This window comes from Ammospiza caudacuta, chromosome 17, assembly GCF_027887145.1.
Source record: "Ammospiza caudacuta isolate bAmmCau1 chromosome 17, bAmmCau1.pri, whole genome shotgun sequence".
NCBI classification, from domain to species: domain Eukaryota; kingdom Metazoa; phylum Chordata; class Aves; order Passeriformes; family Passerellidae; genus Ammospiza; species Ammospiza caudacuta.
The window spans coordinates 16517846-16544549 of record NC_080609.1 but is presented as its reverse complement, the minus strand read 5'-3'; the positions used below and the strand labels follow the sequence as shown (position 1 = coordinate 16544549).

The 26704-nt window shown below is 65.7% G+C and overlaps 1 protein-coding gene across 1 annotated transcript in view; it reads left to right on the top strand.

The window, feature by feature from the left end:
• Positions 1–26657, top strand: part of CASKIN1 (CASK interacting protein 1) — a 31615-nt gene extending 4958 nt beyond the window's left edge. Inside the window, exons 2-20 of the mRNA XM_058816018.1 lie at positions 9318–9369; positions 11810–11907; positions 12009–12154; positions 12237–12332; positions 12718–12848; positions 12919–13027; positions 13496–13604; positions 13713–13807; positions 13888–14005; positions 17370–17477; positions 17602–17720; positions 18827–18914; positions 20586–20683; positions 20823–20933; positions 21004–21105; positions 21533–21671; positions 21742–23856; positions 23959–24352; positions 24774–26657. Coding sequence (XP_058672001.1) covers positions 9318–9369; positions 11810–11907; positions 12009–12154; positions 12237–12332; positions 12718–12848; positions 12919–13027; positions 13496–13604; positions 13713–13807; positions 13888–14005; positions 17370–17477; positions 17602–17720; positions 18827–18914; positions 20586–20683; positions 20823–20933; positions 21004–21105; positions 21533–21671; positions 21742–23856; positions 23959–24352; positions 24774–24870 — 4325 coding nt within the window. The 3' untranslated portion in view covers positions 24871–26657. The remainder of the gene's footprint in view (positions 1–9317; positions 9370–11809; positions 11908–12008; positions 12155–12236; positions 12333–12717; positions 12849–12918; positions 13028–13495; positions 13605–13712; positions 13808–13887; positions 14006–17369; positions 17478–17601; positions 17721–18826; positions 18915–20585; positions 20684–20822; positions 20934–21003; positions 21106–21532; positions 21672–21741; positions 23857–23958; positions 24353–24773) is intronic.
• The last annotated feature ends 47 nt before the right edge of the window (positions 26658–26704 follow it).

Genomic DNA, 26704 nt, shown 5'->3' with positions numbered 1-26704 from the left:
CTCTGTTTAACCCTTCCTTCCCCTTCCCAGCTGCTGGCAATGGCTGTGATCAGTCCCCTGCCCATGTTGGTGTGCCCAGGTACCCCCAGCCCCTTCCCACATGTCTGCAGAGGCTGCAGCAGTGGTGCCTGGGGATGGCAGCTCCGTGCTGCTGTGCCCAGGGCCCGGGTGGGTCCCACAGCAGTGCTGGGCGCTCAGTGAGCACATTCCTGCCTCATGGCAGGTGGGAGCTGTGGCAGGGCTGGGGGGCGAGTGCTGGAGGTGACAGCCCAGCTCTTGGGTGATGCCTGAGGTTGTTTCCCACAGTTCTGTCTGTCCCCATACTGGCGCCGGCTGGTGTGTGCTGGGAATGGTGCTCAGCACTGTTGGGAGAATGTTGGAGAATGAATTTGCTGACTTTTAATGACTGGTGCTGGTCCTGCTGGGCCAGGCTTCCCTTCCAGTGAGGGAGAGGCACTAGGAAGCAAAACTCAGGAGTGCCTGCATGGACACTGTTGTTCTGCCACTGTTTTGTGTCCTGTCCCTGGCCAAGTGCACTGCAAGGGTGGGCCATGGCCAGCAGGTCACCGAGCCAGAGTGCAGTGCTGATGTCCCCTGTGCCCTGGCTCACCATCCCGTCCCACATCTGGGGCACTGGGACTTGCCCTCCTGGTTCTCCCCTTCCCAGTGATGCCCCCTGCCCGGCAGGAGGAGGGCTGGCTCATCCTGCCGGGCTGAGAGGGATCTTTAAGCGCTAATGAAATGTTAATAGTATTTTCCAACTCAGTCCGGGAGTAGAAAATGAGGTGTTTAACGCGGGGCTCTGCAGCGACAGGAGCAATCAGCCTGAGAAATGGGAACTGGGATGCAGAGCTGGCCTGGCCTCTCCCGACTGCTCCACGGTGATGGATGGGTCCCGGTGCTGGCACCAGCCACCCGGTGGGGCAGCACCGTGCTGGGAGGGAGAGCGGCTGGCAGGGAGCGCCAGCTCTGCCCGGGTCTCCTTGGGTGTCCCCACAAGGTCACCGCCAGCACCTGGAGAGCGCTGAGCAGGTGGAGGTGGCTGTGGGGCTGGGGTGCCCCAGGGTGCAGCAGGGTGAGGGGACCCCAGCGCTGTGCCCTGCCATGGTCATCTGGAGATGGACCAAGCTGGAGATGGTGCCCAAGGAGCCCCCACAGGCTCTGCTCCTCGGCACTCGGGTGGCTGGGGGCTCCTCCCGTGTGCCCACGTGTGGCCCTCTGCATCCCTGGGCATCCATTGGTGTGCATCCTGTGTGTGCCCCAGCCCCTGTGCATTCTGTTCATGCCCCTGTGCATCCTGTGCGTGCCCCTGTGCATCCTCTGAGTGCCCCAGGCCCTGTGCATTCTGTTCATGCCCCTGTGCATCCTCTGAGTGCCCCAGCCCCTGTGCATTCTGTTCATGCCCCTGTGCATCCTCTGAGTGCCCCAGCCCCTGTGCATTCTGTTCATGCCCCTGTGCATGCTGTGTGTGCCTCAGCCCCTGTGCATGCTGTGTGTGCCCCTGTGCATCCTGTGCGTGCCCCTGTGCATCCTCTGAGCGCCCCAGCCCCTGTGCATGCTGTGCGTGCCCCTGTGCATCCATGTGAAGGCGTGTGCATGGTGTGCCCATGTGCCTCTGCCCCGTGCCCCCTGTGCCTCTCGCCTGCCCGGCCATGGGGCCGAGGGGCCGAGGGGCCGGGCCCCGGGCACGGCGGGCTCGTGGCGGCGGCAGCAGCCGCTGATCCCTTCCAGATGTGGCTGCCGGAGCTCCCCGAGAGGCCCCGCGGGTTCCCGGCCGCGGCAGCCGCTGGAGCAGAGACAAAGCGGCGGCGGCTGCCCGGCTCCTGCATTGCAGCTGGGCTGTTTACGGCAGCGCGCTCCTCGCAGCCCTGCAGCAGCACAGCCCCGCTCCCGGGTGTGCTCAGCGGCTGCCTGAGCCTCGGTCCTGCCAGCCCTGCCAGCCCCTGCCAGCCCCTGCCAGCCCCTGCCAGCCCCTGCCAGCCCCTGCCAGCCCCTGCCCGTGCCCGCCGTGCTGGGGGCACTGGGGACACTGGGGACACTGGGGGTAATGGGGACACTGGGGGCACTTGGGACGCTGGGACGGGTCCTGCCAGCCCTGTGCCTCCCCTGCAGCTCTGCCAGCCCCCTGGGAGCAGTTCGAGGCCTCCAGCCTCGCTCCCCGTGCTCCTGGATGATGCAGGGCACGGCCTGGCTGCACATCCCTGCTGCCCACCCACCCTGGTGGTCACTGGCACATCCCTGAGCTGCCAGGCCACAGAGCTGCCCGTGCCTGTGCCCGTGCTGCCCCTCCATTCCTGCCGGGAATGGAGCCCTGGAGCAGAAGGTGGGCACGGTGCACCGGGCGGGGACGAGGACAAACGATGGCTCTGGAGGCACCAGGTTTAAATAGAACCCAGGGCCTGTTTAGCTCTGCGTGGCTGGGAGCTCAGAGACAGCGCTGCAGCAGCCCCCGGAGCCTCTGATGGGTCTGGGCTGCCTGCACGCAGATGTGCACACACTCAGGGCACACCAGGAACTGATCTGAGCTGCCTGCACACAGATGTGAACATGTGTGCACACCAGGAACTGATCTGGGCCGCCTGCACAGAGATGTGAACACGCGTGCACACACTCAGAGCACACTGATCTGGGCTGCCTGCACACAGATTTGCACACATGTGCACACAGAGCACACTGATCTGGGCCGCCTGCACAGAGATGTGCACACGTGTGCACACACTCAGAGCACACTGATCTGGGCTGCCTGCACACAGATTTGCACACATGTGCACACACTCGAGGCACACCCTGAGCTCCCACCACTTCCCAGTGCTGCTGCACCGTGCCGGGTTCATGGGAGGCCAGCGATCACCGCCTGCCTTGGTTAATGATGCTTTGAGATGCACAAAGCTCCGGTCCCGCCCTGCAGCCAGCGTGGACAGGGTCCCTCCTCCCAGGGGGTGAGGAGGGGGAGGAGCTGGGGAGGATGAGGATGAGGATGAGGATGAGGATGGGGATGGTGATGGGGAGGATGGTCTCTGCCCAGGGTGGAGGTGAGCAGTGTGTATCCATCTCTATCTGCTCCCGTGTCCCAGGAGGTGCAGTGCCAGCCGTGCTGGGATGGATGGATGGATGGATGGATGGATGGATGGATGGACAGACACAGGTGACAGTGGCCCTGAGCAGCCACGTGCCCGTCCCTGCCATGCCAGCCTCGCAGTGCCAGCAGCAGCTCCTTCCAGCCAGGGTGATTATTGAAAATTACCTGTTTGCCACAGGCTGCCAATTAGGGCTCCCTGTAAGCGACACCAACATTCATTTCCACAGAGACGAGTGTGGGCGTGCGGCTGGCGCCAGGCATGGCAGGCTCTGGCACCAGGCATGGCAGGCACCGGGCACTGGGCACAGTGCTGGCATCAGACATGGCAGGCACTGGGCACCAGGCATGGCAGGTGGCTGGCGCTGGGTACAGTGGGCAGCTGTGATGCTCGGTGCTGGTCCCACCGAGCCGGGCACAATCCCTCGTGTCCCACCCATGTCCCCCTGTCACATCCCTGTCCACATCTCTGTCCTGCCCATCCCCGCTGCTGCTTCCCCACGTTCCTGGGTGCCCTGGGCCGAGTCACCAGGGAGCCCCTGCCCAGCGGAGCCCCATGAGGTACTTGGGGCTCTGGGGGGCTGGCACTGCCCAAAGGGGTCCGGCTGATGCAGCGTGGCTTGGCCTGGCTGCACGGCACCACACAGCAAAGGTCAGGCGAGGATATGGCTTGGGAGTACAGGGGGAGAGTGGGGATCTCCCTCCACGGGAGCTGCTGCAGGGTGCTGGGCCCCCTGGCCAGCCCCAGCCCTGGTGGGTCGGCTCTGCCCTGGGCACACCCGTGTCCCCTGTCCCCGCCTGCCCTGGCAGCCCACAGGCTCAGCCCCGCGCCATCCCGAGGGACTGAAAAGTTTCCTTTTTGTAAAAATAAAAGCATCACAGCGGAGTCCCTGCTGCCTCTTGAAAGCTGCATTTAAGCTGCTTCCTGCAGCCCCAGGGGACAGCGCTGCGCGGTGACTCAGGCTGCCAGAGCCCAGCCAGCCTCCAGTGCGGATTTCACCCCTCCTTCTCCAAAGGGTCTGCCAGGGACGGGCATCCGGAGCACCTGTACCTGCGCTGGGCACATGGGCAGCATCCCCCAAAAGTGCCTTGGGATTTGGGGAATGGCTGGGGATGGGCAGAGGGGCACAGAGCTGTGGCTGTGCAGCTGTGGTGGGCAGTTGTTATCCAGCTGTGGTGGACATTGGGAGATCCAGCTGTGGTGAGAGGTGTATGTCCAGCTGTGATGGGCAGTTGTTATCCAGCTGCGGTGGACACTGGGCTGTGCAGCTGTGATGGGCAATTTTTATCCAGCTGTGGTGAGAGGTGTATGTCCAGCTGTGGTGGGCAGCAGTGATCCAGCTGTGCCGAGTTCTGCCCTGCAATGGCTCCATCCCATCCCAGGCACCCCTTAGCCCCAGGCAATCCCTTTCCCTGCACAATGAGCCTCCCGGTGCATTATTTATACAGTCCTGATCGATCGGAAGATGATAACGGCTTCATTAGCATCTGAGCATCGCGGCCCCAGCGCCTGACACGACCTTGGCTGCAGGAGTGCCAGCTTTTCCCTGTCAGGACCGGCTCCCCTTGGCTGCAGGAGTGCCAGCTTTTCCCTGTCAGGACCGGCTCCCCCTGGCTGCAGGAGTACCAGCTTTTGCCTGTCAGGACCGGCTCCCCTTGGCTGCAGGAGTGCCAGCTTTTCCCTGTCAGGACCGGCTCCCCTTGGCTGCAGGAGCACCAGCTTTTCCCTGTCAGGACCGGCTCCCCGGTGTCACCATCATCACCGGCCCCAGCCAGGGCTGCTGTGGCTGCCTCGGTGGGGTCCCCCCATGGCACAGGCCGCCGTGGGGACCCCATCCTCGCAGTGAGGAATGAGACCCCCCCATGGCAGGGCTCCTCGTGCAGTGCCCGTTGTTTGCGTGGCGCTCGTTAGCAGGGATATAATTAAGAGCAGCTATTTTGGATGCTTCCTTTATCCGGCAGCTCCCAGCGATGCCGCTGCAGGATCCTCCCCCCTGTCTCTGAAACGGGCGCTTGCCTTGAATCTCTTCCCTGTGGGTATTGGCTGCTTGTGGGGTCCTGTTGTGTTTGTGGGGGCACACGCAGGGCTCTGGCCGCCCATGTGAGCTGGGGAGTGGGGAAGCAGCAGGGCTGGGGCTGGGGGGGAGTGGGGTCACTGCAGAGGGGTCAGGGAAGGGATGGAGAGGAGGATTTGGGGGGTTCTCCTGGCTGATCCGCTGCCGCCATGCTGGGGAGGGGGCAGCAATGCTTTCCCCTCATTAAGAAGATGTTGATTTAGCGGAGGCTGGAGCCATCTGCTTGGAGCAGCCGCCTGCTGCCTGCCGGGGGAGCTGGGTGAGGATGTGCTTCGTCAGCGGGGGCTTGGCCGGGAGCCCCCACGCTCGGGCCGGGCATCGATCGCTGCTGGCGCTGCGCTGGCTGCAGAGGCTGGCACAGGAGCACGGGAGGGGGTGCTGGCAAGGGACAGGAGCCCCCCGAGCAGCCCCTCCATGTGGGGCCGTGGCCTTGGACACGTGTGCAGGGAGGGGATGGAGCAGCCGGGCACAGGGGGTTCACTGCAACCTGCACTGGGGCGCCCAGAGCTGTGCTTGGCCACTGAGGCATCCACCGGCCACCTGGGCACAGGTGTGTCCATACAGCACGTGAGATACCTGGGATATCTGGAGCAGGGACTGGGCACTGTGGTCTCCCTGTGGCATGTACTGCGATTGCTGCTTGGGCACGGGGGTCTCCACATGTCCATGCATTGCAGTGCCCAAAGCTGTGGCTGGGCACAGGGGTCTCCACGTGGCCGTTCATCACAGTGCCCAGAGCTGTGTTTAGGCACAGGGGTCTCCACGTGGCCGTTCATCACAGTGCTCACAGCTGGGGTTGGGCACAGGGGTCTCCATGTGGCCATGCATCGCTGTGCCCACAGCTGGGGTTGGGCACAGGGGTCTCCATGTGGCCATGCATCGCTGTGCCCACAGCTAGGGTTGGGCACGGAGGTCTCCTCATGGCGTGCTCCAGGACACCCAAAGCAGCTGCCAGGCGCAGTGCCAGGAGCCCCGGTGCCCCTGGGGCGGGGCACAGCGGGTTCCCATGCCCGGGCCCTGCACGTGCCAGCTGCCCGTGCGCCACTCACACCGCGGTGCCCGCCGGGCCCGGGGCTGCCGCGGGGCCGGCGAGGAGCTCGCTGCACGCGGAGCGCCGGGCTCAACCCGAGCGTGATGGAGCTCCTGCAGTGCCTGTGTTTGAGGGAAGGCGTTCCTGGAGCAGAGCAGGCCGCTCCCGCCGCGGTGTTTACTCCGGCAGGCGCTGTTTATAGCTGGTGTCGATGGCAGACGCTGCGGCTCCCGCTGCACAGCGCAGCCCACGGTGCCAGGGCCTGTGTGTGCCCCCCTTCCCTGGGGCTGCCATCGTAATCCAGGTGTTTGTGGGGTGCAAACTGCTCTGAGAGCCGTGAGACACCAGGGCAGCACTGTGATCGTACACGGAACAATCATCACCTGAGCAGCCCATGGGGAGCCAGAGGGGTCGTTGGGGTGTCCCAGGGATGGTGGTGGGGATCAGGCTGTCTGAGCAAAGATGTGCCACCCCTGATGGCACTGCATGGAGAGGGCAGGATGGTGACTGCAGGTGCTCGGTGCTCCCTGCCACCCCCCAGGAATCCCAGCAGAGAGGACAGCCAGGGACACACTGGGTGCTCGCTGGCAGTGTGGCCATGAAGGAGCTCTGCTCTCCTCCCCACCATCTCCTTTTGTAGCCGATATTTTTAATTGGAAGCACTCGGCTCCCTTCTCTCTGCCTTGTTAGCGGAGGAATGTTCCTTGTCATTAATTCCCAGCCATTAATGAGCTCTCCTGGCTCTTGTTGCCCCAGACTGGCTGCAAATCTCACTGTGGACCTGGTGGCCAGGGCAGCCATCCTTCCTTCTCTCCTGCTCTGGGAAGTGGGGTTATTCTGAGAGCCCAGCTGGGCTCCGTGCTCCAGCTGCCTTCGGCACGCTGACGGCCACTTCCAGAGCTCTAAGGAAAGTCAAACCACTGCATGGCTGCAAGTCACTGACTAAGCACTTGGCACGGGCAGTGATGGAAGTGCTACACAGATTTTGGCAGCCGCAGCCTCTCCTGCAGGTGCAGGGAGGGAAGATTTGCCGCTACGCTGCGCCGGGGCCATGGTGGTTTGGTGATGCCGAGGGTGCCACGTGCCTGGGGATCACCAACGGCATCACCACTGCACCCTGGTGCCCGGGCACTGCCCCGTGCCAGCCCCTCGCTGGGATCCACCTGTGGGAACGGCCAGGCACTGCAGACCCGCTGACAGCGTCCGTCTGTCCGTCCGCCCGCAAGGCCCCATCGCCCGTCTCGGGGCCCGTCTCGGGGCCGGAGGCTGGAGCCAGCGCCGGGCACGGTGCCGCTCCTGCGCCCACGGCTCCTTTTGTCCGCTGGCCCTGGCATCCCTGGGGGCAGCTCGGGCCCTCTCCTGGGAGCTGGCTCCTGGCGCGGGCAGCAGCGGAAGCGGCGCTGGGCTCCTCTCCATGGGCCTGAATGGCACCTTTGTTGGGGACGCTGGCGGCAGCGCGGGGCTGCGGGACCGGGGCAGTGCCGGTGCCACAGGGGCTGTGCCAGGGACCGGGGCAGTGTCAGTGCTGGTGCCACAGGGGCTCTGCCAGGGACCGGGGCATTGCCGGTGCCACAGGGGCTGTGCCAGGGACCGGGGCAGTGTCAGTGCTGGTGCCACAGGGGCTGTGCCAGGGACTGGTCAGTGCCGGTGCCACAGGGGCTGTGCCAGGGACCGGGGCAGTGTCAGTGCTGGTGCCACAGGGGCTGTGCCAGGGACTGGGGCAGTGCTGCTGCCACAGGGGCTGTGCCAGGGACTGGGGCAGTGTCAGTGCTGGTGCCACAGGGGCTCTGCCCACCTCTCATGTGCAGCTCTTCCCAGGGGAGCATGGTGATGCTATGGCAGGGATGGGATCCGGGGGTTTCTGAGGCATTCCTGTCCCTCACCACACCCTGGGGACCCCAAGGTGTCCCTGTCCCTCTCCAGGCACCCTGCAGTTCTCCTCATCCCACATGAGGCACCTCATCTGGGAGGGGACCCTGGGCACCTGGTGGCTGGAGGGTGGTTGCTGTGGCTGGTAGAACCTGTCCTCTGCAGTTGTCACCTGTCACACGGGGCTGTGTCAGCATCAGCAAATGTCCTGCAGCTCGGACAGCCGGGCAGCCCTGGAGTGCAGGGGGCAGCCAGCTCTGGGTGCCAGAGCCTCTGTCCTCGGCCCATCTGTGCTGTGTGGCCTGGGCAGGGCTGGCTCAGCCTGGCACCACTCCCCAGGTTTGAGCTCAGGGCTGGACACAGCCACCCCTCCTGCTGCCGGTGCCCTCTGAGCCCTGTGTGCCCATGCAGGGGCTCCTGGGCTGTGGCACAGCCCTGTGTCCAATAATCAATAACCACAGGGACACTCACAAGGGGACACGGCAGAGGGGGAGAGAGCAAGGCCACGGCCAAGGCACACAGGGAGTGTCTCTCTGGCCCTGCATTCCCTTTCCCTGCCTGAAGCAGCCCCTTCCAGCCAGCTTCTCCCAGCAAGAGCTTGTCCCTGGCTTCGAGTGCCTTTGCCCATCCTCCCTGCTGGGCCAGGCAGCCTTTGGGTCCCCTCCCAAGGGCTCAGGGCTGGAGCTGTGCTCGCTGTGCTGGGCTCAGGGGCTGCTGTGTGGGTCCCCTGTGGGGCTGGAGCTGTGCTCGCTGTGTGGGTCCCCTGTGCGGCTCTGCCGTGCTGCTCCCACCCTCCTCTTCCTCCCGCTGCTCCCGCTGTGGGAAGAGCAGCTCTCTGGAAAGCCTGAGTGGCATTTTTCGGGTAAATCTTATGTAAATCTGGCTCCATCCTTCCTCGTGCTGCTAATTGGATTGCCCCGGCGCGGTTTCATTTCCCAGAGGGTGGGGAGGGCAGTGCAGGGGGGCTGGGGTACAGGGGGATGTGCTGAGCTCTGCCCAGGGGGGGCTGCAGGGGCCATTCCAGAGCCCCAGATGGGGGAACGAGTCAGGGGAACATTGCCCTGCCAGGGTCTGCCCCCTTCAGCAGGGACCCCCACCCTGAGCCTGCAGGTTCGGGCAGCCCCACTCAGCGCCTGTGGAGCTGCAGGGAGCCCCAGCCTTGGTGTGCAGGGAAACCTGGAGCTGCCAGCACATCCCCTCCGCGGTGTGCCCCTGTCCCTGCACCAACCTCCTCCTCTAACACCCTGTCCCCTTCCCTCCCTTCCAGAGCTCCTCGGATCAGCAAAGAGAGTCAATGTCAACTTCCAGGACACGGACGGGTGAGTGGGAGCCCCAGCCTGGGTGTGGGTGCTGTGGGGTGCTGTGAGCAGGGGGTGCCCTGCTGTGGGAGCGCCCGGGGTCTGTGTGGCAATGCCAGGCTCCCCGAGCTGCCAGCTCCAGGGCTCTGGCCCCATTAGCCCCCGTGGCTGAGCCCTGCCTGCACCCAGAGCCGGAGCTGGAGGCAGGGGCAGGGCTGTGCCCACATCTCACCCCACTTTTCCCAGCCCTGGGGGAGCTCAGCCCTGTGGGGAGCTGGGTGGGGGAGCTGTGACCCCGCCAGGCACGGGTGATGCTGCACAGCCTCATCCAAGGAGCAGGAGCAGCAGAAAGGGGCTGCAGACCACCCCGCTAATGACACTAATGAGGCTGCAGGGAGGCCATGGGGCCCTGCACAGGGGGTGCTGCCCTGGGAGTGCTGCTTGTGGGGCTGGGCAGCAGCTGCCCCCAGCTCCCCCTGCCCCGAGATCCCCCTTGAGCGGGGCAGCAGCACGATGTGATGCCACTTGTTCCCTCTGCCGTGCCAGGGCAATGCCAGGGAGAGCAGCAGAACGGGAGGCCATGCCCTGGGGATGTACAGCCACAGCAGCCCGGCTGCCTCCTCATCCTCGTCACCAGGGTGGTGGCAGTGGGCATCCCCTGGTACCTGCCAGCTCACGGCTGTGCCGGGGGCAAGGGGCACCACCCCAGGGGCCACCTCAGGCTCAGCAGAGCCAGCAGGACTGAGCAGCAGGGCTGAGCATCGTGGCAGGGCTGGGCAGCTGCAGGCAGGGCCCGGCTCGTGTCTGGCTCCTGGAAGGCTCAGGGGGTGCTGAAGCACAAGGGGAGCAGCGTCCAGCCTCAGGCACTGCTCCTGGAAAGGATGCCTGGGATGCAGGCTGCAGCCTGGCTGTGCTCTGCTCTGTGTGAGCTCAGCCAACTCTGTGCCTCAGTTTCCCCATCCCGGCAGCGCTGGCTCGTTCCTGGCTGGGAGTGCTGTGGGTGAGCACCGTGCTGGTGTCCCTGCATGGATGACATCGTGCTGGTGTCCCTGCATGGATGACACTGTGCTGGTGTCCCCACATGGGTGAGCACCGTGCTGGTGTCTCTGCATGGGTGACACCGTGCTGGTGTCCCCACGTGGGTGAGCACCATGCTGGTGTCTCTGCATGGATGACACTGTGCTGGTGTCCCCACGTTGGTGAGCACCGTGCTGGTGTCCCCGTGTCAGTGAGCGCCGTGCTGGTGTCTCTGCATGGGTGACACTGTGCTGGTGTCCCCATGTGAGTGAGCACCGTGCTGGTGTCTCTGCATGGGTGACACTGTGCTGGTGTCCCCGTGTCAGTGAGCACCGTGCTGGTGTCCCCGTGTCAGTGAGCACCGTGCTGGTGTCCCGGTGCTGGCCCCGGTGCCCTGCTCCCCTGCTCGTGGCCGAGGTGCCCGGCTGGGCCAGGAGGTGCCCGAGGGAAGCCCCCGAGGCAGCCGCGGGCCAGGCTGCGATTTGCACCATCTTGAGCGGATCTGAGCAGGGCGCTGGAGCGGAAAATGTTGACATTTCCCAGGCAGACGTTGGGGATCGGCCTCCTGTGCAGGCTGTCTGCTCGCATCGCCGCGCCCCGCTGGGGATGGCAGCCACAGCTCCTGGGCACCGCCGCGCCTGCAGCCTGCTTCCCGCGGGACCTGTCCCCTCAGCCTGGGGACGCAGGGCCAGGGGGATTGTCACCCACAGCCCCGTGGGCACTGGGGAACGGGGCCGGGGGGATTGTCACCCACACCTGCCCCTCGGGCACCGGGCAGCCACAGAGGTCAGCGTGTCCTGGGGGCTGCCATGCTCCGGCGGTGACACCGGGGTGGCCCTGGGGATGGGATGGGGATGCTGTGCACGGGATGGGGACACTGTGCAGCAGCACGGTGGGTGCCAGCGCAGCCACACGGAGGAGGATGCCTCTGCCGGGAGCACAAGTAGGTCAGCTCCTGGCCTGCTTCCCAGGCGGGAGCCTCGGGAGCTGCCAGAGCAGAGGGGTGCGGGGCCGGGGGCTTTCCCCACCCCAGAGCTGGGCACGGCACCGGGCACGGCAGCGCTGCCATCTGTGCTCGTGGGGCCAGCCTGGGGGAAGTGGGTCACTGGGGAGGGGGCTCCCTGGTACCCCCACCCTCCATGCCTGCCCTACCCTGCATGGCCCCACTGCTGGGGCCAGCCTGGGGGAAGTGGGTCACTGGGGAGGGGGCTCCCGGTACCCCCATCCTCTGTGCCTGCCCTGCCCAGAGGGGTCTCAGCATTGCCAGGCCTGCAGCAGCTCTCACCCCAAAGCCCACAGAGGGATAGGGGGTGGCTTTCCCGGGGACATGGAGGGCAGGGCAGCCCCGGGTGCTGCAGAGGGGCAGGTTTCAGGCTGCGGTGCTGGGCAGGGCTTGGCAGGGCTGTGAGGGGACAGTGGCCCCTGACACCAGCCCGCTCCCCAGGTTCTCAGCTCTGCACCATGCGGCACTTAACGGCAACACAGAGCTCATCTCGCTGCTGCTGGAGGCACAGGCTGCCGTGGACATCAAGGACAACAAAGGCGAGTCCCGGGTCCCCCGCCCCGTGCCCCTGCGGGCTCTGCCCGCTGCCTTGGCACATGGAAGGCTCACATGGGAGGCTCACGGCTTCCTGCCCCTGCAGGCATGAGGCCCCTGCACTACGCAGCCTGGCAGGGCAAGAAGGAGCCCATGAAGATGGTGCTGAAGGCAGGCTCCTCTGTGAACATCCCATCAGACGAGGGCCAGATCCCCCTGCACCTGGCGGCACAGCACGGGCACTACGACGTGGTACGGAGGGCACGGGGCTGGCGGGGGGGGTGCCACCCCTCCAGCCCTGCCCTCACCAGGCCGGGGTCTTGCTTGTCCCCAGTCGGAGATGCTCCTGCAGCACCAGTCCAACCCCTGCATTATGGACAACTCGGGCAAGACGCCCCTGGACCTGGCATGCGAGTTTGGCCGGGTCGGGGTAAGTTCTCACGGGGATGGGTGTCCCCAGAGGAGGACTGGGGGGGAACAGGGGCACTCTGAGGTCTCTGGGAGGGAACAGGGGCACTCTGAGGGGTACAGGGGCGCTGTGAGTCCCGGGGCAGGACAGGGGCACTGTGAGGTCCCTTGGGAGGGGGACAGGGGCACTGTGAGGTCCCTTGGGAGGGGGACAGGGGCACTGTGAGGTCCCGGGGCTGCTGGAGGGGCACAGGGATGGCCGGCACCGGGGCAGTTTGGTGCCAACACCATTGCAGGATAGCTCTGGCTGCTGGCAGGGGGAGGCAGGGGCCGGGGGCCGGGGCCTGCAGCCCGGGGGCGGCCGAGCCGCCCTTGCAGCCCTGCTCCGTCTGTGTTTGCTGAGCCAGGTGGTCCAACTGCTCCTGAACAGCAACATGTGCGCGGCGCTGCTGGAGCCCAAACCGGGGGACACCACCGACCCCAACGGCACCAGCCCGCTGCACCTGGCCGCCAAGAACGGCCACATCGACATCATCCGGTGCGTGCCGCGGGCAGGGGGGGCAGCACCCGCGCCCCCCGTGCCCCCCTGACCCCGCTGTGCCCCGCAGGCTCCTGCTGCAGGCTGGCATCGACATCAACCGGCAGACCAAGGCGGGCACGGCGCTGCACGAGGCCGCGCTCTGCGGCAAAACGGACGTGGTGCGGCTGCTGCTGGATGTAAGGGCCCCCCTCGGCACCCCCAGATGGCCCCAGGCACCCCCAACCCAGCCAGGAAGGGGTGACTCCACAGCTGGGGCTCAGAGCAGCCTGTGCAGCCCTCCCTGGGAGCAGAGCTGAGGGTCCTGGGGGGATGCACCAAGGCTCTGAGGGTCCTGGAAGGGATGCACCAAGGCTCTGAGGGTCCTGCAGGGGATGCACCAAGGCTCTGAGGGTCCTGGAAGGGATGCACCAAGGCTCTGAGGGTCCTGCAGGGGATGCACCAAGGCTCTGAGGGTTCTGGAAGGGATGCACCAAGGCTCTGAGGGTCTTGGGGATGCGCACTGAGGGGTGAGGGTCGCAAGGGGGGTACACACGAAGGTCTGAGAGCTGTGCCCTCCAGCTGCTGGTCTGCTGGTGGCCTAGGGAGTCCCAGGGCTGGCAGGACGGGGACCAGCCTCCTCCCAATCCCTCTCGGTGCCATTGCAGAGCGGGATCAACGCCCACGTCAGGAACACCTACAACCAGACGGCTCTGGACATCGTCAACCAGTTCACCACCAGCCAGGCCGGCAAGGAGATCAAGCAGATGCTGCGGGGTAGGGGGTTGGAGGGCACACGGCGGCCGCGCTGGCACAGGGACGCCGGGCTGGGGGTGCCAACCCCCGTGGGGCGCGCGGCCGCTGACGCCCCCGTTCCGTCCACAGACGCCTCCGCAGCCCTGCAGGTCCGGGCCGTCAAGGATTACTGCAACAACTACGACCTGACCAGCCTGAACGTGAAAGCCGGGGACGTCATCACCGTGAGTGCGGCCGGGGGGGCCGGGGACGGCGCGGTGGCAGTGCCAGCCCCCGGCCCGGCCCTGACCTGGCACGCCCACAGGTGCTGGAGCAGCACGCGGACGGGCGATGGAAGGGCTGCATCCACGACAACCGCACCGGCAACGACCGCGTGGGATACTTCCCCTCCAGCCTCGTGGAGGCCATAAGCAAACGAACAGGCAAATAACCCCCCCTAGACCCCCAGCCCCGGGGAGCCCGTCCTGGCTTGGTGGGGACCGGGCTGTGGGGCTGCAGCGGTGAGGGCAAAGAGGGGTGATGCCCCTCATGCATGTGGGGTTGGTGTCCCCGCCATGGGCATGGGGATGGCGCCCAAAGTGTGTGGGGTCAGTGTCCCCATGGTGCCTGTGGGGCTGGCGCTCCCATCCAGTGTGCAGGGTCCGTGTTGCTGTGGTGTCTGTGGGGTTGGTGCTGGCAGCCCTGGGGTGTTTGGGGTCAGCCCTGGCTGCCCTTGGGCTGGGGGAGGCGTTTGAGGTGCTGGGAGGTTGGTGCATGAGGAGACCCAGGGTGCCACTGAGGTTTGGGGGGACGGGCACAGCAGTGGGGTGGCAGGAGCTGGTGCTCAGGGTCTGTGCAGAGGCTGGGCACACAGAGAGCGCCTTTCCAGCCAGGGCCATCTCAGGGATCGGCCCCTGCTCCCCTGCCCTGTGGCTGCCTGTTCCCATCCCCATTGCCATCGTCATCCCTTTAGGCTCCTGGGGGCGTCTGCAGCCCCCTGGGCTGTGCCCTCTGCCAGGAGAGTCCCAATGGGGCTGGTGCCTCTGCAGGCAGCACTGAAAGGCCCCACATCAACCATCTCACCCCTGCCCTGGGACTGGATCCTGGGGGCAGCCACACCATGGGGCCATGGGCAGGGAATGGTGGCACTTGAGCAGTGTCTCAGGAGCCCGGCAGCACAAGTGGCTGCTGGACAACCCACAGCATCTCTGGAGGCACCTGGCGCTGGACAGGCAGGGTCAGAGCCACCCTCCAGGTGTGGGTCGTGTGCCAGTAGCAGAGATGCCATCCGTGACTCCTGGGCTGTGCTCTGTGGCTCCTGGGCTGCAGCTGGCCCACGGCAGTGCCAGCCAGGCTGTAGGTTCTGTACCCACCCCACTGGTGGCAGCAGTGTGGGGTGCAGGCGCTGTGTCACAGCTCACCCTGGACATGGGGGTGGCAGTGCTGCGGCCCCAGCCCGGCCCTGCCTGCAGCCCCACAGCCCTGGGATGGCCCTGCAGGGAGCAGGACCCTCAGCCTGGCTGTGAGAGCCCGTGAGCTGACCCTGGGGCTGTCCCAGGGATGCGTCCGTGCCCTGTGCTGGGCTGTGCCTGTGCTGAGCTCCCGCTGCTGCTCCTCAGCTCTGCTCCGCATCACCTGGGTCCCGGTTCTGGCTTCTCCACGTCCCTTTGGTCGCATTTTTGATTTGCTGCCTTCTCCTCCCTTTCTTTAATTTTCTTTTATTTCCTTTCCTTTTTTTTTTTTTTTTCTTTTTTGGCGGCACTGAACGTGCCTCTATTATTTTGATTCTTTTCATTTTGTCTCTTGTTATGTTTTATTATCAGGTTCATGGGAGACTGTAACAATCCCCCAACACTTCCAAAAGATCCCGCTCCCGGCTTACGGGGCTGCTGTGCTAAACGGTGACGCCTCGTCCCATCCGTTCCATTCCCTGCCTCCACCTCCACCTCCACCACCACATTCCCATCAGACTCTTTTCAGTTCCTTTGGCTATCACAGGCTCTCCCCTAGCAGTGCCGACGAGCCGCGTTACGGACAAGGTAGTTCACCGCTCGCTTCGTGCTCTCCATGGATTTTCCTTTCTTTCCCTCTAAAGCGTGTGTCGAGTCCTTTCTCTCTGCTCGGCCTCTCGCCCCCACGGGGGCTGCAGGGGTGTGTGTGTGTGCATGCAGCGTGTGCATGCGCGTGCATGCGTGCAGCGGGGGCAGCGGGGGCACTCGGGTGGCACACGCTGCCACTGCTCCCTCCACACCTGCTCCAGGGCTGCTGGCACAGCCCAAGGCACAGCCACCCTCCCCACCCCGGTGTCCCTGTGCTCCTTTCCGGGTGCATGGGCACCCCCAAAGCACTCACGGCCCTGTGCCAGGCAGGGCTGGCAGCGCAGTGCCACCTCTCAGTGTCACATCTCAGTGCCACGGGCTCAGGGACCCTCTGCTGGCCACAGGCTCCCTGCAGGGCCCAGCTCTGAGCAGGTCCTGGCTGTGCACGCAGAGCTGGAAGGGCTTTCCCAGGGGATGCCCTCGGGGCTGGCTCAGCGCAGGCAGAGCCCAGGTGAGCCCTGGGGACCGTCCCCAGGACACAGGCAGGTGACAGATGCTGCAGGGCTGTGCGTCAGGAGCACCCAGGAGCAGGGATTGCAGGGGTTCTGTCCTCTGTGGCTGGGGCCAGGGCTCTTTGCACATGCCCCGGTGGCAGTGCCTAAGGAGGTTGTGTTGGGGGGCACTGGGTGGCTCTGCTGGCACTGGGGACAAGGGAGCACTTCTTTGCCCTGGGGCTTTCTCTCCTGCTGGGATCACATGGAGCTGCACTAGGCCAGACTCCTCTTGGTGTGACCGTGGCATGTGCAGCTCAGGGATGTCCCAGCCTGACTTGGTGAGGCTGTTTGTCCCTGCTATGCTCCTTCAGTGACTTTATCACCTGGTACCACCTGTCCCCTGCTATGGCTGGTGCTGTTGGAGCGAGCAGCTCCATGAACAGAACTGGCCTGGTTGGCAGTGGGGTGACAATGTCCCACAGCTGGTGGCGGGGTGGCAGTGCCCCATGGCTGGCAGGACAGTGGTGGGGCCGTGGTGGGGCCGTGGCAGCACTGGCCCTGTAGGGCTGTTGTCCATCTCACCTGATGCTGTTTTCCCCCTGCACTCGGAGCTGGCTGTCCCTGGTGCAAGTGGGACCTGGCAGAGGTGGCCAGCACAGGGAGCTGGTGAGGAGCCATGCCCTGCCCCAGAGGAGGACCAGGTCCTTTCATCCACTGCTGTGTCCCCTGTGTGTCACCTGGGTTTCAGCACCCAGTGTCCCCACAGATGGGTGCAGGCAGCTGCAGGGACATGGCCAGCACGGCCTGGGACAGGGGACAGTGGGGTGGGAACCTTGGTCCCCACTGCCTGAGTTTGCCCAGCTCCCTTTGCTCCCTGCACTGGTCATGTCCCCATCCTGTCCTGTGAAGGGATGGCACAGTCCCTGTCCCTTGTCCAGGCTCTGCCAGGGCACTGGATCACCCCACCATGGGTCTGTCCTGGCTGGCAGTGAGGAGGGGATGCTCTGCACGATGGAGCCCAGGACAGGTCACTGTCACCTCTGCCAGCTTGGGGTGGGACAGGGCCCTAGGATGGCTCTGGCATCCCTGGGCATGGATACAGCCGGGGTCCCCACACCTTCCCTGTGGGGCTGTTCCCACCCCGTCCCTGTGGGGCTGTTCCCACGTGCAGCAGTGCCAGTCCCGGGGCCGTGGTCACCTCCCCGTGCCACAGCCGTGCGAGACGGGCACAGTGCCACACACCTGACAGCCGCTCTCTCTGCTCTGCCACCAAGGGTCCCGCGGGGCCGACATGAGCCCGTCCCACCTGTCCCCGTCGCAGGGCGGATCGGCCACGGCAGCGCCCGCCGAGGAGATCTGGGTGCTGCGGAAACCCTTCGCAGGTACGGCACTGGTGGGATGTGCGGCGCGTGCCAGGACGCGGCGGAGGCTCCGTGGGGCACTGCCATGCCGTGGTGTCCCTAAGAGCGGGGCACAGAGCCGTGACAGCCTCTCCCCTGTGTGCAGGTGGTGACCGCAGCAGCCTGGGCAGCACGGGCAGCGTGGCCTCGGCGCGCAGCTCGGGGAGCGGGCAGAGCGCGGGCAGCGGGGCGCACGCCCTGCACGCCGGCTCCGAGGGCGTCAAGGTAAGGAGAGCCCCGAGGCGGCCGTGCCAGCTGCTGCTGGCCGCACTGTGCAGCGTCTGCTGCCTGCCTGACCTCAGCTGGTGCTTGATAGGGTGCTGTGCAGTGTCATCGATACCTGTGTGCCACCAGCTACGCTGTCACCAACAGCGGCCACCAGCGTGTCCCCTCCAGCTGGCACCTGAGTGCTGCCTGGGCAACCTGGGCTCAGGCCCTGCAAAACATTCCACAGGTCCATGGGGGCTGCTGTGCCATGTCTCTGCTGCCACTCGCAGGGGCCTCTGCACCATGCTCTGTTCTGCACACACTGCTGCCACCAGCCTGGCACACTGCCACCATGCACTGCTGCCACCAGCCTGGCACACTGCAACCAGCACCATGCACTGCCACCACCAACATGGCACACTGCTACCATGCACTGCTGCCACCATCCTGGCACACTGCCACCAGTGCACTGCTGCCCCTGGCATAGCACACTGCAACCAGCACCATCCACTGCTGCCATTGGAATGGTACACTGCCACCAGTGCACTGCTGCCACCAACATGGCACACTGCCACCATACACTGCTGCCACCATCGCTGCACACTGCCCTGCACGCCGCCCTGCCACCACTGCCACAACAGCCCTGCAGTGCCCCTGGGCTGTCCCATTCCCTGGCGATGGCACCTGCCAGCCCGCCGACCCCAGCACCCGCCAGCCCACATCCCCTGGCACCCTGCCTGCCGTGCCCACACCCCAGCGCGTGCCACGCTGCCAGCCACGGGGGCTCCGTCCTGCGGGCACAGGGACCCCCAGCCCGTGCCGGCAGCCCGGGCTGGGCATGTGCCAGGCTGGCTTTGGGGTGCGGCGGTGCCGTGGGCTCTGCTGCCGGCAAAGCACCATCTGCTGCTCCCGCTCTCCCCGCTGCCGCCGAAATCTGCTGCAACCCTCCCTGCCCACCCTCGCCCGAGCTGGCAGCACCCGCAGCACCCGCAGCACCCACGGCACCCGCGACACCGGCGACACCCGCGACACCCGCGACACCGGCGACACGCAGCCCCGGCCCGCCGGCCCCCTCCGCCCGCCTCACTGTGCCTGCTCTCCCCCCTTGCCGGGGTGTTTTTCAGCTGCTGGCAACGGTCCTTTCCCAGAAGGCTTCTGCGCAAGAGTGTGCCGTGGGCGATGGGCCGGCCAAGGCGCAGGACATCCCCGCAGGTGCGTGCTGCGGCCGCCCGGCTGCCGGAGCAGGAGGAGCCCTGGCCGTGCCGTGGATCCAGGGATTTGTCTTTTTTTTTATTGCCACGGCACCCGTCGCCAGAAGAAAAACGTGTGGGTAAAAAATGACTCTGTCGCCTTTCGGCTGCTGCCAGGCCTTCTCCTGCCTCGGTTAGTGGGGGCCCGTGGGGGGCGGGGGGCGGCGCGGGGCGGGCAGGGGGGGCACCGCTGCTCCCCGGCCCCTTCCCTTCCCGGGCCCCCCGCCAGCCCTGCTGGAGCCCGAGCGGGGTCACCCCCGGCCCGGCACCGCCGCCGCGCTGGGGGGCTGCGGGAGCACGGCCGCGCCACCGGGGTGCCCACGCCACGGGAGTGGCACCGACCGGGGAGCGGGGGGACAGACGGGAGAGGCACAAGTGGGCGTGGGCGTGGGGGGACGCCCAGAGCTGCCCGGGCCGCGGGCAGGGAGAGGCGGGCAGGGGGATGCGCTCAGGGGAGGGGGCGCGCACATGGAGGGCGGGGGGCACGCGGGGAGGGGGCGCAGACGTTGCTAGGGAGAGGGGGAAACGCTGGAGCCATGCAGACGCAAGTGGGATGCAGACGGGAGGGAGATGCACACGGCAGAGGGATGCACATGTGAGGAGGATGCCCACGCGAGAGGGATGCAGATGCCCGAAGGATGCACACACAGGGGGGATGCAAACACGGGGAGGATGCACACGCACACACAAACACACACACACACACACACACACACACACACAGGGGGGATGCACACACAGAGGGGATGCACACGCAGGAGGGATGCACACACAGGAGGGATGCACACACAGGGGGGATGCACACACAGGGGGGATGCACACGCACACACACACACACACACACACACACACAGGGGGGATGCACACACAGGAGGGATGCACACACAGGGGGGATGCACACACAGGGGGGATGCACACGCACACACACACAAACACACACACACACACACACAGGGGGGATGCACACACAGGAGGGATGCACACACAGGGGGGATGCAAACACGGGGAGGATGCACACGCACACACAAACACACACACACATGGGGGATGCACACACATGGGGGATGCACACACAGGGGAGATGCACACACAGGAGGGATGCACACACACACAGGGGGGATGCACACACACATGGAAGATGCAGTTGCTGGCGTGCGGGAAGGGGCTTCCCTTGTACATCCTGATCAGAAACATGAAGGAAAAATTTCAGGGCAGCCCTCCTTACCCTGGAGGGATGCCCGTGGGAGAGCCCAAGGGATGAGCAGCTCCTGCGAGCCTGCCTGGCGGATGGCAAGGCCAGAGGAGTAGGACCAGAGGATTTTGGGCACAAGAGCCCCTCTGGCTGCTGCCTGGGCTCCACGGACACTGGCTCTGGGGGACAGGTCTGGCTGGGTCCCACTGCTCAGGGCTGTGCAGGGTGCAGCAGCTCTCCTGCCCCTCCCCGAGGAGCAGCACCCTGCTCGGGGCACCGCGGGTGCTCCGGGCTGCTGTGCTGGGCTGGGTGTCCTGTGTGCCCTCCTGTGCCTGCCTTGGCCCTGCCAGCCCGGGGCTGTGGCACCTGCCCAGGCCAGGGCTCGGCTCTCCCTTCCCTCGGCCGGAGCCGGGGCCGCGCTGACCGCCGCCCCTCCGGCAGGTTCGTCGCGGTCGCAGAGCGTGGCCAGCTCCCCCTACGCCCCCCAGCCCCCCGCCGAGCCCCAGCTGAAGAAAATGGAGCCTCCATCAGAGGGGAAGGTGAGCAGGGAGCGCTGGGTGCCGTGGGGAGCGTGGGGTGGGGACGGCTTGGGGGACAGGGGCAGCAGTGGCGGGTCCCCATCCCCAGGGCGGGTCCCCATCCCCAGAGCTGCCCCATCCATCTGTCCCCTCTCCGCAGAGCTCGGAGGCCGTGTACCAGTGGCTCTGCAAGTTCCAGCTGCAGCTCTACGCTCCCAACTTCATCAACGCCGGCTACGACATCACCACCATCAGCAGGATGACGCCGGAGGTGGGGCCGGGGGCGGTGGGAGGGAGGCGCGGCCGGAGCAGGGCGGCACTGACCCCCCTCTCTGCCCCAGGACCTCACGGCCATCGGGGTCACCAAGCCGGGCCACAGGAAGAAGATCGCCTCCGAGATCAACAACCTCAGCATCCCCGAGTGGCTGCCCGAGTACAAACCGGTGAGGGCCGTGCGGGGCCAGGGGGACAGAAGCCACAGCCATGGTGGCAACGAGTCCCGTCCTGTCTGTCGGGGGAGGGTGACACTGGACAAGGGTGGAGCTGGCTCCATGGTCCCAGAGCTGCCCATGTTCCGTCCCGGCAGCTCCCCAGGGCCCATCAGGCTGCTGCCAGTTGTCCTCCCTGTGGATGTGGCACTGTGACACCCCTCCTGCCCCAATGTCTGGGCACAGTGAGAGGCTTCCCATGGGAACAGGGCTGGCAATGGGCCAGGATGCTTGTGGGGCACAGGGACAGCACAGGGACAGGGAGAGTCCCCTGGGGCTGTGATCCCTGAGCAAGATGGGCTCTCCTGTGTGCCGCGGGTGCCTGGGTGGCAGGGCCAGACCCTGCTGCCAGCTCCTGATCCATGCCCTGCCCCCTCCCCAGGCCAACCTGGCGCTGTGGCTCTCCATGATCGGCCTGTCCCAGTACTACAAGGTGCTGGTGGAGAACGGCTACGAGAACATCGACTTCATCACCGACATCACCTGGGAGGACCTGCAGGAGATCGGCATCACCAAGCTGGGTAAGGCCCCGCGCGCGGCGCTGCCCATGGTGCCCTTGGCGGTGACGCTGATGGCATGTGCCGCCCGCAGGCCACCAGAAGAAGCTGATGCTGGCGGTGAAGAAGCTGGCGGAGCTGCAGCGCGCCGAGCTGGGCAAGTACGAGCCGGGCACGCTGAAGAGGAAGGCGTCGGGGCCGAGCCCAGAGGTGCTGGCCATCGAGTCCCCGCCGCCGGAGCCGCCCGAGTGCCAGTCGCCCAAGATGACCACGTTCCAGGACAGCGAGCTCAGCAGCGAGCTGCAGGTGGCCATAACGGGCGAAGGCCCCGAGGAGCCCCCCGAGAAGGCGCCGAACCCCGCGGGCCCCGCTTACCGCTCGCCGCCGGGGCTGGGCGGCCGCGCCCGGGGGATGAGCAGCTCGCAGGAGCTGCTGGGGGACGGCCCGCGGGGCCCGCCCGCCGCCGCCATCTCCAAGAGCCAGGAGTACCTGGCGGAGGGGGCCGGGGAGAGCCCCCCTGCGCCGGCCAAGGAGAGCCGCCCGCCCCGGCACGGGCACCCCGTGAAGCGCGCCAGCGTGCCCCCGGTGCCCGGCAAGCCCCGGCAGCCCTTCCCCGCCTCTGCCGGGCAGCTGACGCCGCCGCAGACCCCCGGCAAGGCGCGGCCCTCGTCCCCGCAAGGCCCGGCGGCCCCGCACGCCACGGCCAAGGTGAAGCCCACCCCGCAGCTGCTGCCGCCCGGCGAGCGCCCGGCCTCGCCCCGCTCCCTGCCCCAGTCGCCCACGCACCGCGGCTTCGCCTACGTCCTGCCGCAGCCCGCCGAGGGCGAGGCGGCGCCGCCGGGGGTGCCCGTGCTGCCCGTCTCGGTGCCCGTGCTGTGCCTGCCGCCCGCGGGCGAGGGCGAGGAGGAGCCGGGCAGGCCGAAGAAGCGGGCGCACAGCCTGAACCGCTACGCCGCCTCCGACAGCGAGCAGGAGCGGGACGAGCTGCTGGTGCCGGACGCGGGGCCCTACGCCACCGTGCAGCGCCGCGTGGGCCGCAGCCACTCGGTGCGGGCCCCCGCCGGCGGCGACAAGAACGTCAACCGCAGCCAGTCCTTCGCCGTCCGGCCCAAGAAGAAGGGACCCCCGCCGCCCCCTCCCAAGCGCTCCAGCTCCGCCATCTCCAGCGCCGGCATGGCCGAGGACTTCCCCAAGGAGGGTGAGGGCGAGGCGGCCGTGGGAGCCCCGAGCGCCGAGGGCGAGGGCCGCCGGGAGCAGCGGCGGGCGAGCGACCTGGGCGGCAGCGTGGACACGGGCAGCGCCGGCAGCGTGCGCAGCATCGCGGCCATGCTGGAGATGTCGTCCATCGGCGGCGGGGCCCGCGCCCTGGCGCTGCAGAAGCCGCACGTGGCAGCCGGGCCGGGGCCGGCGCCGGCCAAGGCGCCCGAGGGTTACTACCTACAGCCCGGGCCGCCGCCGGGCAGCCCCGACCGCGCCCGCGTGGCCACCGTGCTGGCCACCGTCAAGCACAATGAGGCCATCGGGCTGGACGGGGAGGTGGTGAACCGGCGCCGGACCATCAGCGGCCCCGTCACCGGGCTGGTGGCAGCCGCCCGCCGAGAGCGCGCCGACAGCGTGCGGTCGGAGGCGGCCGCCGACGGCCCCGGCGAGCGGCTGCGGGTGGAACGCGGCGGCTCCCCCGACGGCATCCCCTTCGCCGAGGACGGCACCCTCACCATCAAGCAGCGGCCGCGGCCCCTGGGGCCGGCCCGCGGGGAGACGGGCGAGGGGCTGTCCCCGGCCCACCGCCACGGGGACCTGGCCAAGGTGGAGGCCAGCGCCACGCTCAAGCGGCGGATCCGGGCCAGGCAGAGCCAGCAGGACGGCGTCCGCTTCGTCCTCACCGAGTCCGACACCGTCAAGCGCCGGCCCAAAGCCAAGGACAAGGAGCCGGCGCTGGAGCCGACCACGCTCGCCGTGTACCAGAACGGCACCGGCACCGTGAAGCGGCGGCCGGCCTCGGAGCTGAGCGGGGCCGAACCGCCGCCCACCCCGCCGCCCGCCGCCCGCCCCGACGGCCCCGATTTCGCCCCGCCGCCCGCGGAGCCCAAGAAGCCCTTCAAACCGCCGGTGTCTCCCAAGCCCGTGCTGACGCAGCCGCCGCAGAAGATGCCCGGCCCGCCCGTGCCCGTCCCCAAAAAGGTGCCCATCCCGAGCCCCGGCAGCCCAGGTAGGTGCCCCGCCAGCCCCCGGGACGGGCGCTCCGCGGGGCGGACGCCGGGGGTCGCAGCCGGCCCCGCCGCCCTCCTGCCCCTCTCCTTTCTCTCCGCAGAGGTGAAGCGGATCCATGGCACGCCGCCCCCCGTGTCCCCCAAGCCCACGCCGCCCCCCACGGCGCCCAAGCCCCCCAAGCCCCACGCCGCCATCCAGTCGGTGAGCGCCAGCTCCACGCCGGCGCCGTCGCCAGCCCGGCAGCTGAGCCCCGCGGGCAAGCCCTCGAGCACGCCGCCCTCGCTCTGCTCCAGCCCCGCCAAGCCCCTGTCGCCCGGCGCGCAGCCCCAGCAGGTGCCCGTGAAGCCGCCCCGCTCCACCATCGCCAGCCCGTCCGTGGACAGCGGCGGCCCCGAGCTGGCGCAGCAGAAGCTGGAGGAGACGAGCGCGTCCCTGGCGGCCGCGCTGCAGGCCGTGGAGGAGAAGATCAAGCAGGAGGACAGTCAGGCGGCAGAGTAAGGGGGTGCAGGGGTGGGTTGTGGGCCCCAGGAGGGTGTGAGGCCACTCGGTGCCACCGAGCACAGCAAGCCATAAGGAGCATGCACAGGGATCAGGCTGTGACACCACGGTGGGAGTGAGGTGGTGCTGGGGGACACCGGTGGGGCACCAGGGGACCCTGGCTGGAACTGCCCTGGGGAGGTGACACTGAAGGTCATCTGGCGCAGCATCGGCAAGGGTGGCATGTGGGTGCCCTGGGGCCTACCTTGGAGAGGGGACACAGGAGACATGGAGGTTGAACACTGTGCCACGGCACTGGGAACACAGTGCTGGGCGCCGCAGCACAAAGGGGCAGGAGGGCCGTGCCATGGGGCCCAGGGGACTTGTGCCCTGTCCCCATACCATGCCCTGCCCCGACCCGTCTCTGTCACTCTCCAGCTCGGCCGTGGAGTCGAAGAGCACCGTGAGCATCCTGGACGACATCGGCAGCATGTTCGACGACCTGGCGGACCAGCTGGATGCCATGCTGGAGTGAGTGAGGGGCGCCAGGGCCCCGAGAACCTCAGGGCTTATGTGGGCACAAGGGCACAACGATCCACGACCCCCCGGCCCCACCGCCCTCCCCCCGTCCCCTTTGTACAGCCGTCCCCTCCCGGACATCCCGTCCCTCGGGGTTTGCACAAAGAAGAAGATACCTCAGGATTGTGCTCACGGACTCGGCGCCGGCTCCGGCAGGACTCCCTTTTGCAGAAGCAAAAAACAAACGAACAAAAAACACAGAAATAAAACCCAACAGAAGAAACAAAGCAACACAAAGCTCCGGACCGGGGCTCGGGGGGCTCGGGGCTGACCCTGGCAGCCGTGGTGCCGTGGGTCACCGCCGCCCGAATGTAGCACAAGCCCTGCCTGGCGCGGTGGCTCCGCCGGCCGCGTGTCACCGACAGCGTTTGCTGGTGGCGGGGCCGGGCGGGCAAATGCACTTGGGTTTCTTTGCTCCGTTTTTAATTTTGATTTTTAAACTTTGTTTTCTTTCTCGGTCGGCGTTGGCGGGGGCGGCAAGGCTGGCGGTGGCCCTGGGGGCAGCGGGACATGCCCCTGCCCGGCCCCTCCCCACCTGGGGACAGGACGGTGATAAGCTATTAAAAAAAAAAAAAAGTATTAATTTATTGGAGGGGAAAAAAAAAATTTAAAAAAAAGGATATAAAGCAGATTTCCCCCAATCCCAAAATAATAAAAAAGAAATAAACTTTAACAAATATATATTTAAAAGATTTAAAAATATTAGCAATTATATATAAAGCAGTTTAAAAGAAATCAAGAGAAAAATGGATTTTAGCTTGAGAAAAACTATTAGATTATACTAAGCTGTGTGTCTTGTGGCAAACTCATTCTAAGAGTAGCACAATATTTACCTTTTCTCTGGGTGGAAGGTACGTGCGAGCGGTTCTGGTCGGGTTTTCCGTTGGGATTCAGTGTCGCGTCTTTCTTTTTCCACCGTTACGAACTCAAAGGATGTGCCTTGTTTTATGGAGGTTTTTGTTAATTCTTACACCGGAGGTGTTTCATTTCCTTTGGAGTGTCTTCAGGGTTTGGTTCGGTTTCTTTTCCTCGCTTTTGCTGTCGGTCTGTGTCTGGGTGCGTGTGGGTGTGCGTGGGTGTGCACGCGGGGTGCGTGTGCCCGGCGTGTCCCGCGGGATGCGCCGCTGTATATTCCTGTACAAACTGGAGTTGGAGTCTGGTTCAGTCGCTTGAGTCCTGATGAATGCATTTTTTGCTTGTGGTTTCCAAACAGAAGTGTTGCTGTTCCTTTCTTTCTCTCGAGACGTGGAGTGGTCTCTCCCTCCTTCCCTCTCCCCCCCTGCCCTGTCTCCCCCCGTCTCTCCTGTTGTGGTCGCTGATCCAGATGTGTTTGGCACAACTTTGAAATTTCTTTTGAAAAAAACAAAAAACCAACAAAACACAAAAAAAAAAGACTTTAAAAATAATTTAAAAAAATAAATAAATCACCCGCCTGAAATTATCTGTTGAAAAGAAAAAAAAATATGTATCTAAAAAAAATTCCATAAAGTTCTACATGATGGATATATACATATATATATTTTTTATGATTAAGTTATGGACTCTGTATCGTATCCCATCTGTCCAGCTCTGCATCTTGGTGCTGCTCCCTGCTCTTCTGTGCTTAGATTTCACCTCTACTCGTCTTTATTCTTCCTATTCTGAATTGTAGATGGCTCGTGGTGCTGTGAAGACGTTTGCTCCTATACCAAGTCTGGCAACAAATATTTAAACAAAAATAAAAAAATAAAACCCCTGCCGGGCTGCCACCACTGTTTGTGTCCCCAAACCTTCCTGAGTCCTCGTGGCGT